The sequence below is a fragment of the Urocitellus parryii genome, chromosome 1 (assembly GCF_045843805.1).
Source record: "Urocitellus parryii isolate mUroPar1 chromosome 1, mUroPar1.hap1, whole genome shotgun sequence".
In the NCBI taxonomy this organism is placed as follows: domain Eukaryota; kingdom Metazoa; phylum Chordata; class Mammalia; order Rodentia; family Sciuridae; genus Urocitellus; species Urocitellus parryii.
Window position 1 is genome coordinate 197,096,356 of NC_135531.1, and position 15,431 is coordinate 197,111,786.

General features: G+C 32.1%; 1 protein-coding gene across 1 annotated transcript in view; it reads right to left on the reverse strand.

Annotated features, from left to right (window-relative positions):
- Positions 1-15,431, reverse strand: part of Lrp1b (LDL receptor related protein 1B) — a 1,492,917-nt gene that overhangs the window by 722,973 nt on the left and 754,513 nt on the right. The window contains exons 16-18 of the mRNA XM_077794359.1: positions 13,028-13,168; positions 8,905-9,030; positions 2,328-2,444 (exon numbers count right to left, since the gene is read on the reverse strand). Of these exons, the coding sequence (XP_077650485.1) occupies positions 2,328-2,444; positions 8,905-9,030; positions 13,028-13,168 (384 nt within the window). The remainder of the gene's footprint in view (positions 1-2,327; positions 2,445-8,904; positions 9,031-13,027; positions 13,169-15,431) is intronic.

Genomic DNA, 15,431 nt, shown 5'->3' on the forward strand with positions numbered 1-15,431 from the left:
ATGAATGTTTATAGCAGCACAATTCACAAAAGCTAAACTATGGAGCCAACCTAGATGCCCTTCAGTGGATGGATGGATTAAAAAAAAAAAAAAAAACGTGGCATTTATACACAATGGAATTTTACTCAGCAATAAAAGAGAACAAAATTATGGTATTTGCAGATAAATGGATAGTGTTTGGAGAACATAATGCTAAGTGAAGTTAGCCAATCCCCCAAAAAACGAATGTCAAATGTCTTCTCTGATATAAGGAGGCTGACTCACAGTGGTGTAGAGAGGGGAAGAAAGAAAGAAAGAGATGACATCTAGATAGGACAGACGGGTGGGAGGGTAAGGGAGGGGACAGGGGATTAGCAAGGATGATGGAATGTGATAGACATCATTATCCAAAGTACATGTATGGAGACACAAATTGGTGTCAACATACTTTATATACAACCAGAGATATGAAAAATTGTGCTGTATATGTGTAATAAGAATTGTAATGCATTCTGCTGCCATTTATTTTTTTAAATCAATAAAAAAATCAGTCTGATTTTAAGTAGTTTTCTAAAAGTCCCTAAGTTTCAATAATTTTATTTCTAAAACATAGTAAAGTTTTTCCTAGACTTGTTGTAAGATTCAATACAAAAAATATGTCTCTGGTAACATTTCCTCCCCTCGTTTCATGAAATGTAAATGTTCATTAGTATAATTTCTTAGAATATCCAAAGTTTAAGGTATTTTCCCCCTTCTTTGATTCAAATAAATTATCATTAGACTAAGAAAGATGCCTTTCCCTAGACTTACTACAATGAAATTTAAAAAATAAAATGAAGTAGGGTCAAAGACAAATTAGAAGCACTTAATGAGTTCATACTTTATTTTTCTGCTTTATATTGTTTTCATGTCATTACTCATCTGAATTGGGACTCTGATTAAGACTTCTCTGTATTTATTTAATGTTTATAGGGTTTAGAGGTTGTTGGTTGTTCATTATCTTTCTGGTATACCCTTGATGCACATGCTCAAAATAGGAAGGGAATCAAGTTTCTGAAAAAAAAAAAAAATACAGCAGCCTAATCCAGCCAGCTAACTTTTGGACCACAACATTCGTGTGGACATTGGAAAGGAGATTATACTTCTCAACTCTTTATTGACCAGGCTTGATAATTTACATGTCAAATGTACACTTAAGTGTTTATTGTGTGATTTTTCTATTGCTTTCTTTACACCACTTTTTTTCCTTACCATATCATTTAACACTATTTTATCTATACTTTATTCATTTTTCAGAGGTTATTAGTTAAAAATGTTCACAGTGACTTAGTAGTTGAGTTTAAGAAAAATTTTAAATATGTAAAGAGAGAATACATCTTCTAAATAATAACATTTAAAAAGGGGGCTTAAAAGATCTTATTTCTTACTGTGAATAGTACTATAACAGGATTAATTATTAAAATGTATACTCAATTGAGTTACCATTATTATTATTTATTTTTTTCCTTACTGGTGATCAAATCCAGGTTTGATCTACGATTAAACCACATCTCTAATTGCATTATATTTTAATGTGTGCTCTATACCTCTCATTTATGGATAACATTTTTAAGAGTAATTTTTAAAATCCATTGCCATGACTAAAAAAAGTACATCTTACAAATATTGTTTAATTTCCATAATATGTTTGAGTATATGTTATTGAGAAAATGATAATAACACATATGGAAACTTAAGTACAAAGGGAGGATAATGAAATTTGTACCTTCATACAATAATAAATTTTTACTATTTTCAGGAGTCAGAGAATCAGTGGGAAGTGACTGGGAGTTTTGCCATCAACAAACATGTTATCTTAAACCGATCATGATCTTTGTCAGTCAGAATCATATGACTATGGAAAAGCAAAAATTGATTTACCAACTCTGGAATCTCAGTCTAGATTGTTTTTTGCTCTGAGAATATAACACACATGCCAACCAGAAACACGTTTACCTCATTTACTCCAGTGTTAACCGTTGCATTGTTTTGACAAGTTTTATCATTATAGGCATAAGATTAATAGCAAACACTTAAGAATATCTTGTTAGCCTTATATAACTACCTCTGAATAGACGCTGTAGTGTTTGGATCATTTGTTTCAGCAGAGGATATTGTTACTGCTTCATGAATGGTTATATCCTAAAGCTGTCATTGAAGTACATATTCATATCTGAAGGGCTATAATAAAGTAACATATCTCTGCCTTGTTGACTTGTATTTATAAAGAAATAGCCTTTTAAGGGGATTACAGTGATAGAATGTTCTGACAAGATCTCTACTAAGAGGATATTTCATTCACAACTTACCACAGGATGCCATTTCATCTGTCTGGTCACCACAGTCATCTTCTCTGTCACATAGCCATGCTCTGAGAATACATCGTCCATTTCCACAAGAAAATTGGTCTGCCTGGCATGTTCTGGCTGTTATGATCAATTAATACACAAAGACTAAATTTAGAGGAATTTTGAACCAGTGAGCATATAATAAGAGTATGCAGCATTTCTTTTACACCAAAGACATGTTTCTCTATTAAGATAAAATTATTCAAAATGTAAATTTTTATTTAATGTTTCACAATACCAGCCTGCTTGTCTTCTCTAAAGCTCACACGTTTGGTCTTTAATTAAAATGACTGTTAAGTAACAAGATATTCAATATTTCTCACACAATTCCACAAATGAAGCTATGAAATCATTATTTTTAAAATTTTGCCTGGCACATGCTTATGAATATATCATCGAATTAAATTTCATCCAGTTTTTGATTAATAAAAAAGAACTTCGTACAGTATTTGCCAAAAGCCAAGATTACTTTTGCTGTAAGGTAAGAGGAAGCCTTGAGAGACTTTCTCAGGATATCTAGTTCCTAATCAAGGAGTCAGAATTCTCCTTTTCCTCTAACATTTTAAATGCAGTCACTTCTTAATCTCAAAATGGTCCACTGTGTGGTGTGAGAATACAAAAAGCATTCCGAAAACATGCATTTAGCCTTAAGACATTTTTCTAAAGTTCACTTTTTGCACAGTTGTATAAATAAATGTATGGCTTTTAATCAAAGTATACTAATGAACTTTGCTTTGGGCTCCCTTAAGGGTTTCAATGAACACAAATATGGAACCTTGCTTTCTATGTTAGCCAAAGGCAGTGGTTTAAAATTATTCAGTAAATGGGTTATGTTCTACAGGGAATTTTATTGCCCTTTTCTATTACAATCAGGTCAACTTTTGAAAGCATGAAAGCCTAGATAGCTTCTCTGCCTCTTTCCCCAGGCCTTTGGTTGTTATACACTTCGTTTTTTTAATGTTTGATTTTCTTTTTTTCTTTCCTTTCTTCATCCTCTGAACGACTAATCCGTCTTCATGAGTGTCTGTAACCCGTCCACACTTTCCTTTCATTAGACTAGGGAAAAAAAATGAAATATGTTTGGAAGAAGATACTGAGATCTGTGAGTATTTTGATTAGGTGAAGTATGAGTGGATGAGGAACACTGGATTCTGGGTTTATGAAATTGTAGAGAAGGTTCTAGCATAAAGTAAACACTTCCTCTTGTTTCTGGGCTTGCAAAATCATAATGATGTGTCTCTGTTACATCAAACCATCTTGTGAACTTGAGTACTGATGCTTGGTGAAGGGAGTAGTTCAAACAGAAGTCAACCAAGCATCCATAAATCAGAGTTTCAGAGGTCAGTAGAAATAAGATATTAGAAGACATATACATAGAAAAGTGTACATGAAATATAAAGATGTTTATCAATTATTGTTGAATATTTTAAAGACCATTCAAAATTTTGTTAGTTGATTTGATATATTGGATTGAATATACTGTTTCTAATTATAGTGACCACAATGAGATATATTAAGATCATTATCACATATTTTGCTTTACAAGGATAAGAGCATTGAATCTAAAATATTTTATGCAATGTCTGATGTTTTTTCCATTTATGCAAATTGATCATTTATTCTAAATCAACAATTTTTAAGTTTTCTAGGAAAAAAATTTATACTTCAGAGTTTACAAAATAAAAATTTCATGTAGAAGTAAAAATTTCTATGTTGGATCATTTAGCTAATTTAACAGAATTTTTACTAAATTAACCCCCACTTGGAATAAAAATAATAATATCTTCAGGTAATTTCTATTTAATTATGTCTACTTGGGGAAATCTATGCATCTGTGCAAACTTAGTAAAGATGTAGAGGAATACACACAAGGTATTGGCATGAATTTAGGAAGGGGTAGAAATAGAAATGGGGAGAAATTGATACCTTTTTCTTCACATTCCTCTGTATTGTTTCTTTGACTATGGTAAATACTTTTTATGTTTTGAGTTTTAAGAGAAGTTTAATGAGAGGATATTTCAAGTAAAATTAAATTTGTCTAATGCAATATTCTTTTACTTGATATTTTTATGTCAGTGTATTCTCTCCCAATAATTCCAGTTTGGCCCTAGCAAAAATTTCTTACTGTTTCCTTTTATTTGGAGAGCTATGATGATTAGAGACAAAAATGCAAAGAAATTCAAGAACCTATGCCATATAGTGTATGAATTGTCATTGTGATAGTGTGGAGTTAAAATGCTAATGCTGGAAGAACTGCTATGATCTATAATTCCAGAGAGATCACTATGTTATTATGGAGAAATGTTGTGCACAAAAAGTATATGAATTCACTATCTGTTCTAATCTTGGAGGAAAGTATTTGTTTGGTCTATCAGGAAAATTTAACTGGCTTCAGATGAGAACAGTGTTCATTCTACAAATCTCCAAGTACTTGTCTACATGATATAACCAGATTGACTGAATTACCACTTTTGAATCAATGGATTTGTAGAAAGGATATACAGCTTCTACAGTTTTTTATCTCCATCAGATCTAATTAGTTTAGATGTTAGATCAAAAGAGTAGCCTTGGAGGACTCTAATTTTATAGCAAGTGCTGATCTGAGGAAAAGAAAATTTACACCTCCTACAAGAGAATTGTTTATCCAGCACTAGAATCAAAGATTCACTGTCACAATGTGGATATTTCTAATGATCAATAACCATGCTTCTCCTGTGGTCACACAGTAGTGAGAGTTCCCACAGTGCACAACAAATGATATAGGGGGAGGACATAGCAAAACATGCTATTTATAAACTTTACCTTTGTTGCATTTTGATCAAGACATCCAATTGAAGGAAAAGTCATCAAGTTATATCAAAATGCAGTCTACACTTTATCTTGCAAAAAAGTCTGATTTTTAACACACTAGTTTATTCTAATATAATTATACCTGTCTAGTTTGAATTTAGTCAAATTAGGGGGGAGGATGTGAGAATAAATATTATATAGTATAATCAGAACTCTGTGGTAGGAGACAACAGCTACACAGATCCTGACTCTCTGGTCCCCTGTGTTTGCACTGTTTCCTTTTCTGGGTACATTCTCCAAGCCTCTCTCTCTCTCATTATTCATTCCATTCTACTCAGAGTAATACATGCTGCTAAATTGGTCTATTTTTTGTTCCAGTGAAATAATTCTTTCACCTAGAGACTTATAGAAAATAACATCATTAACACTACTTACAGTCATATATCTATTGCCAATATATTTTCTCTATTTGCTACAGAATTTTTTTCTAGTTTTATTTAAGAAAAAAAATGTATTATACCATTATATACAATTGTCTACAGTTTTATGCTTCATATAAATATTATTGTTTATATTCTTCAACTCTCTTTTCTTAACTTTCTGTTTGAAATTCATTCTTATTGATATTTTATACTAGCTCATTCATTTCACTAGCAATATATTATGCAAATATAATACATATATTTATCCATTCTTCTATTCATAGATATTTGAATTTTATTAGTAGTACTACCAGGACAATGCATATTTTACTTGTGTCTCCTTGTGAATAGGTATTAACTAGAGTATAAGCCTAGAAATGGACTTAGAGTTGAAGATGTAAGAGTCTTTACATGTATTGGATTTAGCCAAATTACATTCTGATGTGAAAAGTTAATTTATACACCCACCAAGAGGATATGTTAGTTCATTTTCCTAACATAACTACCATTAGTTGTATCAAATTATTTATTTATCCTAATTAAATGGCTTTGACTATTGCTTAGTAATTTATCTTATATGTTTTTATTTATCTATCTATCTATTTATTTATTTATTTATTTATTCATTCATTCATTCATTCATTTGCAGAACCAAGGGCTTTTTACGCTAGGTAAACACACTTCTACTGAGCCACATCCTCAGTCCACTTACATTTAAAGGTTCAGTATAGGTAAACACACTTCTACTGAGCCACATCCTCAGTCCACTTACATTTAAAGGTTCAGTACAGACACTGCCTCCTTCAGGAAGTCTTTGCAGATAGCCAGTGACTCATCTCTATTCTTCCTATGTGTTGAAATGTGGTTCCACTTAGCACTTTGACTATTGCATTAGAATGTCCTATTGACATGTCTTTCACTCTTAACCTCTTAATGAATGGCATTATGTATTTTTACTTATTCTATCACCAGTACCTTGACAAATACTAAGCATTAATAGAATGACGACAAAGGAAATTAGCATCACATGGGAAAGGATTTTCTTTTAGATATAAAATGGTGGGGATGTAAATGAACATAGAACAGTCAATTCAAATACAGTATGATCCTCTACTTTAATTTTTTTTTCTATCTTGGAAACATGTCCATGTATGCATTTTGATTTAGGAAAAGAGAGATGATCCATGGAAAATGTGCATGTGGATTAACTACCTTTTCTAGTGTGGTGAGTTTTGTCAATTATTTATTTTGGTAAAATGAACTGGAAAATACTTTGAAACATAACCACACGCTTTGTAGTTTTCAATGATAAAAGGAATATTTATTTTTTCTCTGTTCTTACTCAAGTTCAATGGTATCCAGTGATCATAAGAGGTGTCATAAACATACAGAAAAGAAGATCTAGTACTGAGTGCAGACTTCCAGTGGCATCCCCAGAAGAGGCACTTAAGCAAGTTGTGTTCTGTTTCTTAGTGAACCACAGGACTTGAGTGTCTAAGATAGCTTACTAATTAGGACTGATCATTCCATTTTTTCTTGTACATGAGCATTTCCTCTTTTACCACTATAAATAGCTAACTAAACACAAATCGTCCTTTAAAAATCATGTAGAAAAAAGCAAAATCTTTATAAATGTATTACAAATAAAGAAGACACAATATTGTAAATTGAGCCACAAGTGTCTTCAATTTTATGATGAAAGCAGACCTGTCTGTTTAGGATGTACTGAGACATAATGTTTGAATTGAATCTTAACCTTAAAAGAATCGTAATTGTAGAGCTTAGAAAGATATTTTATCATACATTATATTCATATTACAAGAGCAACCTGAGCAAAGTCAAACTAACTATACCTAAAATTATAGCTAATCTGCAGGATTATGTGGTTTGGAATGCATAACAATGATCTAACAGACAGAACACAGAATGAATTTTCCCTAAACTCTTACCCAAGAATAAGTTTTTAGACAAGCTCTTTCTCCTATATAGACCTATAAAATGAATAGTCTTGAATGTAGGGACCTAGGACCTAATGATCCCTAGAGGTCCTTTTCTTAAATTTAAGAAAGTCTTTTTGTAAAGCAATCTTATAGGACACACATGAAAAATTTTATTAAGAAATTCATTTAGTCCAAATGTCAAATAGAGTTTTACATCAAGGAATAAGAAACTACTTGGCCCATAGATCATGTGTAAATATGTCATTATGCAAAAAGCTGAATATACAATGTAGGTTAGAATTATGCAATGGTGATTATTTTGCTCTTGCCCTTGTTGTTTTGTACATGATGAAAAGCTCTTTAGAAACAATTTCTAGTTAATTCACACTCTTGCAGAGCAGATAGGAAAGCACAAGGAAAATGAGGTGCAATGAATTACAAGTTTTTCCAAAAGAAAACCAGTGGCAATGACAAGACAGGAATTGATCTCGATGTCTGTCTTTTCTCTGCTGCTCTATTAATTTTTACGAGCATTTTATAATAATTTTTATTTATTGAGAGTTGTTTTGACAAAAAAATCAAAGAGTTGATGGGTTGGTCCGTGTTTTGATGTTGCTATGTGCAATTTTTTTATTTAAATCAGTTTTTTTTAACGAATCATATCAATATGTGTCATCTAACACACTGGTTTTACTTCATCATTTAAATAGCAGCATAAGGCTGCTGCTAGCCAGTATCATTTATCAACTCTTATCTGACTAATAATGACCTTTCTGGCACACTGTTGTAACCTGTACAACCAGCTGTATATTTCCATTCAACAAGAATCTGGCTAGGGATTCAAAGATTTATTACAATGGAATAGATTATATGGAAATATAAATAGGCTTAGTGGTCTTGGGACTTCATGAAGACAAAAAAAAATGCTACCTCATATAAATAATGTGCTATGAACACAAAGTTATTCACAAAGGTATTCCATAGTAGACACAATAAAATTTATAAGTTTTTTTTCAATGTTAAAAAAAAAAAAAGAAATCTTCCTGTGAGATGGCCTGTATCACAGCATGCTGACAAACATCACCTTCCCGTTTTTGCCAAGAAAGATTTAGTTGGGACAGGTTTCATAGAAGAAGTGTATTGACAGTCAACCCATATGGATAGATGAAGTGCCAAATTATTTTGGAAAGCAGAGAAATGCCCAAATATTAAATAAAGATAATTTATATCCGAGCCTTTGTGGCATCAAACTCTGAATTCACTTACTACTGCCATAATCAGATTGTCAGCACTAGGAATGTCCAGATTAGTTCAGAGTTCTGACCTTAATTTTTATGGTGACCAATTCTGAAAGTAATTTATGTACATATTCAAGCAAACACTTACCTGCACAAGTTTGATTGGATTCATCCTCATTGCTCCCACAATCATTAGCTCCATCACAAAGCCATCTCTTGGGGATACATCGATTATTCTGGCATTTAAATTGATCATCAGGACAGGTATGATTGACTGGGAGAGAGGGAAAGCAAATTTAATTATTTAAAATTGGATAAAGTTATAAATATCTGGAATTATAGCTATAAAATGTTACAATAATTATAATATTATTAAACAATAAATGCTATAGCTTCTGTCAATCTTTGTCTCTAATTATATAGAAAATAACAATATTCTACGCATTGTTAAAATATAATATTTTTGTAAAAGACATCATGTAACTAATTCACAAATAAAAGGAAATGTATTCCTTTCTCCTGTATCCACTACAACCCACTATATCATTAAGCCTGTTGACCCATCTTTCATCAGAACTGATGAATCAATTCCAAAATATTTACCAAAAACATTTAAAATAACCATCAAGTTTTAATGTTAAACATAACAAATATGTCTCCAAATACTTTTCTTATACATAGTTAAAATATTATTTCTTTAATCCACACATATACTCAAACATTTCTTAGATTATTAAATATACCCAATTTTATTCTGTTTTATCTAATATTTCTTGGGGCTGAAAAGAACACAAACAAATGAAAATATACATCACTTGTGACCTAGATTTGATGCTAAAAATGAGATTCTATATAATTTTAATAAAAATAGATCATCATGATTTTTGTCTCCTAGTACAAACAAATAAACATGTAACTACAGAAAATACTGAGGATGAGACCAATCCTCACATGGGAAGCTGTAAACAGCTAAAGATTAAACCACCAATATCTAAACACAACAGGGGGCCATCTTACTGTTAACCTTCTATCAGTTTTTTTTTCCGGATTTAAAGAGGCATGCTCTTCAATATTTGTTTTGCAATTTCAACTTTCTTTTTGAAGTAATTTCCCTTATGCTCAATAGTTGTACCTCTGTATGATAAAATCAATTTGTATAATAGTTTCATTTAGAATTCAAAAATATTATCATTTTTTCATGCTGTTGCACAGCAAATGTGTGCATTTCTAGTCAGTTAGAGAGAAGACTTTTTCTTTAAAGTAGTATGCATGATAAAGTTATTTCAACTCCTTTTGGAAAGTTTTTTATTTGTGTAATGTAAAAGAATAAATAAATTGAAATGTAGAACATACTTAAATTCTCTGACATTTGAATATAATTAAAATTTTTCTTCCCACTACAAGGACTTTAGAGGAAATAGATGCCTATGAAAAATAAAAGTCATCCAATATTTCGAAGGCTCTACATTTTAAAATTTCAAGATTATGCATTTGCACCTTAGTGCAATTTTCAGCATAGGTTTGTAGTTTGTAATTGAGACATTGAAGGATAGAGAGTAGAAGAATTTATAACAGAATTCAATGCTGGAGATTATGAGTATTTAAAATCTAAACTAATCCTCTGAAATAACCTATTTAGTATGGGAATATCATCCATGAAACTCCAGGAATAGAGTACCGATCAGCATGACTGTAATGGTCAGATAAGATGTCCTACTGAAAGGTGGTATCCAGAGACCTTTAGCCATTTGTTGCCTTATTCAGTTAATTATTCATTCTTCCAGGTGCCAGGAGCTGTGTTTCGAATCCTACTCTGCTAAAATGTAATGTCTCCTCAGGAAGATATTAAATTACTATTAAATGCACCAAGTAAGCAAGCATATACTTACAATATGTTTTTTTAACTACTATAATAAAGTAGTTAAATTATAAAAAAAAAAAAACGCTACAATAAAGCTATGTACAGGAAATGAATGCTGAACTCCAACTTGGATGTACTAAGATTTTTTTGGTGGTTAGAAAAGATTTCCCTAGGAAGGTAATGATGAGCAATGCTGGATTCCTTCTTTATGGAAAAGTGACTACAGTGTCATAAAGAAAAACAAAGGATGTTTTTGGAGATCTACATATTGTTAAATTTGATAAGTATCAAAAGGGTAAGCAGAGCATGAGGCTAAAGGATAAAAATATAAATACAAGACATAACAGGAAGTATATGGGAGTCAGTGGATTACAGAATTTATCCTCTTGGTTAGACAGTGGTTGAAATACCAATTATAAACTTCTTTTCATAAATAATATCCTGGAAGCATTGTGGAAAGTGAGTTTTATTTAAGAGAGAAAGAGTGGTAGGATTAAAACAACACTTGCTGTGTTAATCTAAAACGAAAACCTAATTTAGCCAATGAAAATTGAGAAGACATAAAGATAAAAAATATTTATTTAGGTGATAGAAGAGATAAGATTCATTAATAGAAGTAAGTACAAACTATAAGTGAAACGGAGGATGCCAGGAAAAGCTCTTGGCTTCGTATGGAAATAGAAAGTGTTAGCAATAATCAAAAAATATATACTAACAAGAATTTTAACACTATTAGTAAATAGTGTCAACTCATTGTCCCTGTACATATAAAAGAGATGAGTTTCCCTAATACAAAAGAAATAATGGAACATAGATGGAAGCTGGGACTTTATAAAATAAAACATGAACATTATGATGAAATATCTGTGAGAATAGAGAGGAAGCATATATCTAGTAAGTATTCATTAAAACCATGAATAAACATTGTGAGACAGAATTGAGACAATTAAGTTAGTCATTAATCATACATCATTTGTGTAAAAGAATTAGGGACTAAATAGTCTTTATTTTCAGATGAAATGCTTTTCTCACTCCAAAACTTTTGACAACTGTTTCAATTTAGTATTTAAAACTTTATTTGTAGGCGAACACTTTATAAAACATATATTAGTGGAGTTGAAAATAAGAATTATAGACTTTGAAGTCATGATCCATGTTTTGAATTCAAGAAAAATTAGGGCCATATTTACATAACAAAATTGGCAAATATTTTCAGACATCCTTATTCTTGGGATTGTGTCCCAAAGCACAAATGGCTGCATGACATAGATGGCCAGAACAATTTTGTACATTCTCATAAAGGATCTTTAAAACTTTTTTTTTTTCTTTCAGTGTTGGATACTGACCCCAGGGTCTCACACAATAAACTACATTTCCAGAACTTTTAAAATTTTTGTTTTGAGACAAAAATTGCCCAGTCTGGCCTCCAATTTGTAATTCTCTTGATTAACCTTCCAAGGAGCTGTAATATTCTGTGTTGCACCATTGCATTCAGTTTAAGATGTTATTTTTATATTTTTAGTTTAAAAACAAGACAATGGATACTGTAAATTGGCTCTTAGTTCAGTCATTTTAACCTGAAAAAAAATGTCTGCAATTGAAAGAAAAATATTTTTAAACCAACGTACTAGGTTTAAATCAAAAGATCAAATACATAATTTTGTCCAACATATCTCTCTCTGTGTGTAAAATATTTTATTTATCCCAAAAACCATTCAAACTAATCAAATGTATTTTCAAAATGTTATTTCATTTACTTTTCAAAGTGTTTTCTTTCCACATCTATGAGAAATGTACTAATCTGTACCGGAAACATGAAACTCTTTCTAGCAAATGGTGAATATTTAAATAGAAACATAAGAGCCAAAGGGTGGGAGGATAAGATCTTTCATTTATAGTTGAGTGCCCCATATGTGTTTTCTACCATGTCCTAAACCAGTGAAGCTAGGTGATAACATGTTCCAAATTCATGTGTATTTCTTTGGATCTTCTTCAAGTTTCTTTTGCCAAGGAGCAGTGGAGTAGATCATGACCTTCTGTACTACTTATTCAGTCTTAAGGGTGTTTAAATTGATTTTCCATGTTTTAAAATCAAAGATCCAAAGAGGTATTCTATAGCAACCCTAGATTGTAGTGTGGTAACACAAAAACCAGGGAAATGGGGGAAGACTTTTGGAGCAACTAAAATGATAATATGGAAGCTGGGGAAAAATGAGAGAAACAGTGCTTTTAAAAATATGCAAAAGAGGCAATCTGTAGTCTAACCTTTCTGCAAAAGGATGACTAGGAAATAAAACCCAGTTCAATTTGTATCAAACATGTTTTCAGATTTTCACAAACTGATTTGACAATCTACACAAGTAAGACTCAGTTTTAATGTGGCTTTAAGATTATTTGATGGAGAACATACAGCAATTGACCAAGTCCTCATCACTTCCGTCTAAACAGTCGTCATCACCATCACATTTCCACCGAGCTTGGATACAGTGTCTGTTTTGGCAGCGAAATTCTCCAGGTTTGCATATGTGAGGTAATGCTTCTCCTGGATTAACTAGAGTTAAAAAAGAAAAAAAAACACATTTAAGGCCTATGAATAATGTTAACTAGATTCAGTTCACTAAAATATGAATTTTGAGAATTTTTGCTTCCTTTTGACTATACATGTAAATGAAGTCATACAGTATCTACTTTTCTCTCTCCGACTTATTTAATTTCTTAGAATGTCCTACAGGTTCATCCAGGTGGTCATAAGTGATAGTATCTCCTTCTTTAAGACTGAATAATATTTCGTTACATTCATGTGTTCATGTGCATACAAAAACACGATTTCTAAGTTAATTTATAGCATAGGTTGGAGAGGAAATGGGGAGTTATATTTCAAGGGCACAAAATTGCAGATATGTAGATAAATACATTTACAAGTCTAACTTAAAATTTGAAGACTATAGTTATAATATTGTAACATGTACTGGAAATCTGTGAAGAGCATACTTTAGGTGCTCTTAACTACCAACAAAAAAAAAGTAAGAAATGATGGGTATATTAATTTGCTTGGCTATAGCAAACAGTTCACTATGCTTATCAAAGCATCATGTTGTACAAATGTAGGTATATAGAGAGTAAAAAGCAATATCTCTAAATTTAAAATATGTCACCAAGATATAAGGTATCCCTATGAAAATCATAGTTATCTTAATATTAAAGCTTAATGTGATCTAATACACAAAAATGATAAAAAGATGATAGTGTTAGAACAAGCAAATAGTCTCAAAAAATAGAGAAACAATTGTACACCTAGCAGCCATCTCTGAAAATGAGAAATTTTAAGTTTATCTGACAATACTTATTCTACTAAGAATCATAAAGATTTATTTTAAAATAGCTATCACTAAATAACCACCACAACAATCCAATACCACTTTGTGTTGGTGACATGGTTCCCCAGCCAGGTACCCAGCCCACTAATCTTGCAGAGAAGCAGAGGTGAAGCTGCAGAGAGGATGCCCCAGGGGTCTCCAGCACTGACAGCAAGAGCTGCTCAGAGCCCATCATGCATGCACCACCCTTAGGTGCAGGGAGCCAGGATGCACTGACCTTCACCCCCCCCCCTCCGTGGGAGCCCTACCCAGCCTGGGGACACCCACTGGAGGACTGCTCTATATAATGCTGCAGCTCAAAATCCCCCCAGCAGCCATGACCTCACAACCTTAACCAGCAGTGGGAAAATGGAAGTGTAGCAGACCTAGATGGGATTTCTGAGCTAACTGATAGTGTGAGTACTTTTTCAAACCCTGGTTAGCATAAATTTGGATCCATAGGTTGACCCAAGTGCTATATAAACCACTAGACAGCACACTCGAGTAGCAACCCCATCTTGGGTCCCATTTGCCCTGTGGCAAGTTCTGTTTCTATTGACCCTGAATAAATCCTACTCTTAAACTCACTCATCCTCATCTTTGATTTTGTAAGACAAGAATCCAGAAAGACGAAGATGGCAGTGAGTTGCTGTGACACTAGAGGGCACAGCCTGCCATTAAGTTGCAACATGGTCCTTGTTGCAGAGGTGTACAGCTTGTGTGGATCCCACCTGCCAGGAGAAGTGAAAAAACTCCTCTGTTTCTTTGGGTTTGTAGTTTTGCTTTTGAAAGGATTTTCATTCATCTTTCAATTTATTGTTTTGACAACCTTAGGTAGGACCATGAATTTTACAACCTCCATCATATAGATGAGTACACTGAGAGTTAAAGTTAAAAAAAAAAAAAGAAAAGAAAAGAAAAAGCAATCACAGAAACTTTGACATAACTTTTACTATGTATTTACTTTGCTGGGCTGCAAGTAATAGGAAAACAGGAACAGTTAAAGGTTCAAGGAAGTATTAAGTTAATCAAGATTATCTCTTTAGTGATATGAAAAATTGTGCTCTATATGTGTAATAAGAATTGTAATGCATTCCACTGTCATATATAAATAAAAAATTAATTAAAAATAAAATGGTAAAGTATAAAAAAGATAATATCTTTAAATGCATGCAGTGTTTCTCCTTCATATATTCCATGTTCTCTAATCAAATGATAAAAGTTTATTTAATTGAGATTTACTCACAGTGTTACTATCCTACTGTTCTCTTTGCATGGTTTAAATAGTCTTGAAAGAGAAGAGAATGAGTGGCAATGGTTAATGAAAATGATTTTATGTTTCATGGGTTTTAAAAGGTTTTGAATTATATCTAACTGGTTTATTGTTAGGAAAAGAAGAAGTCAATCTTTCTATCCCTGTTCAAATGGCTTTAAGTTTTATTTCTGATAACTGGTTTA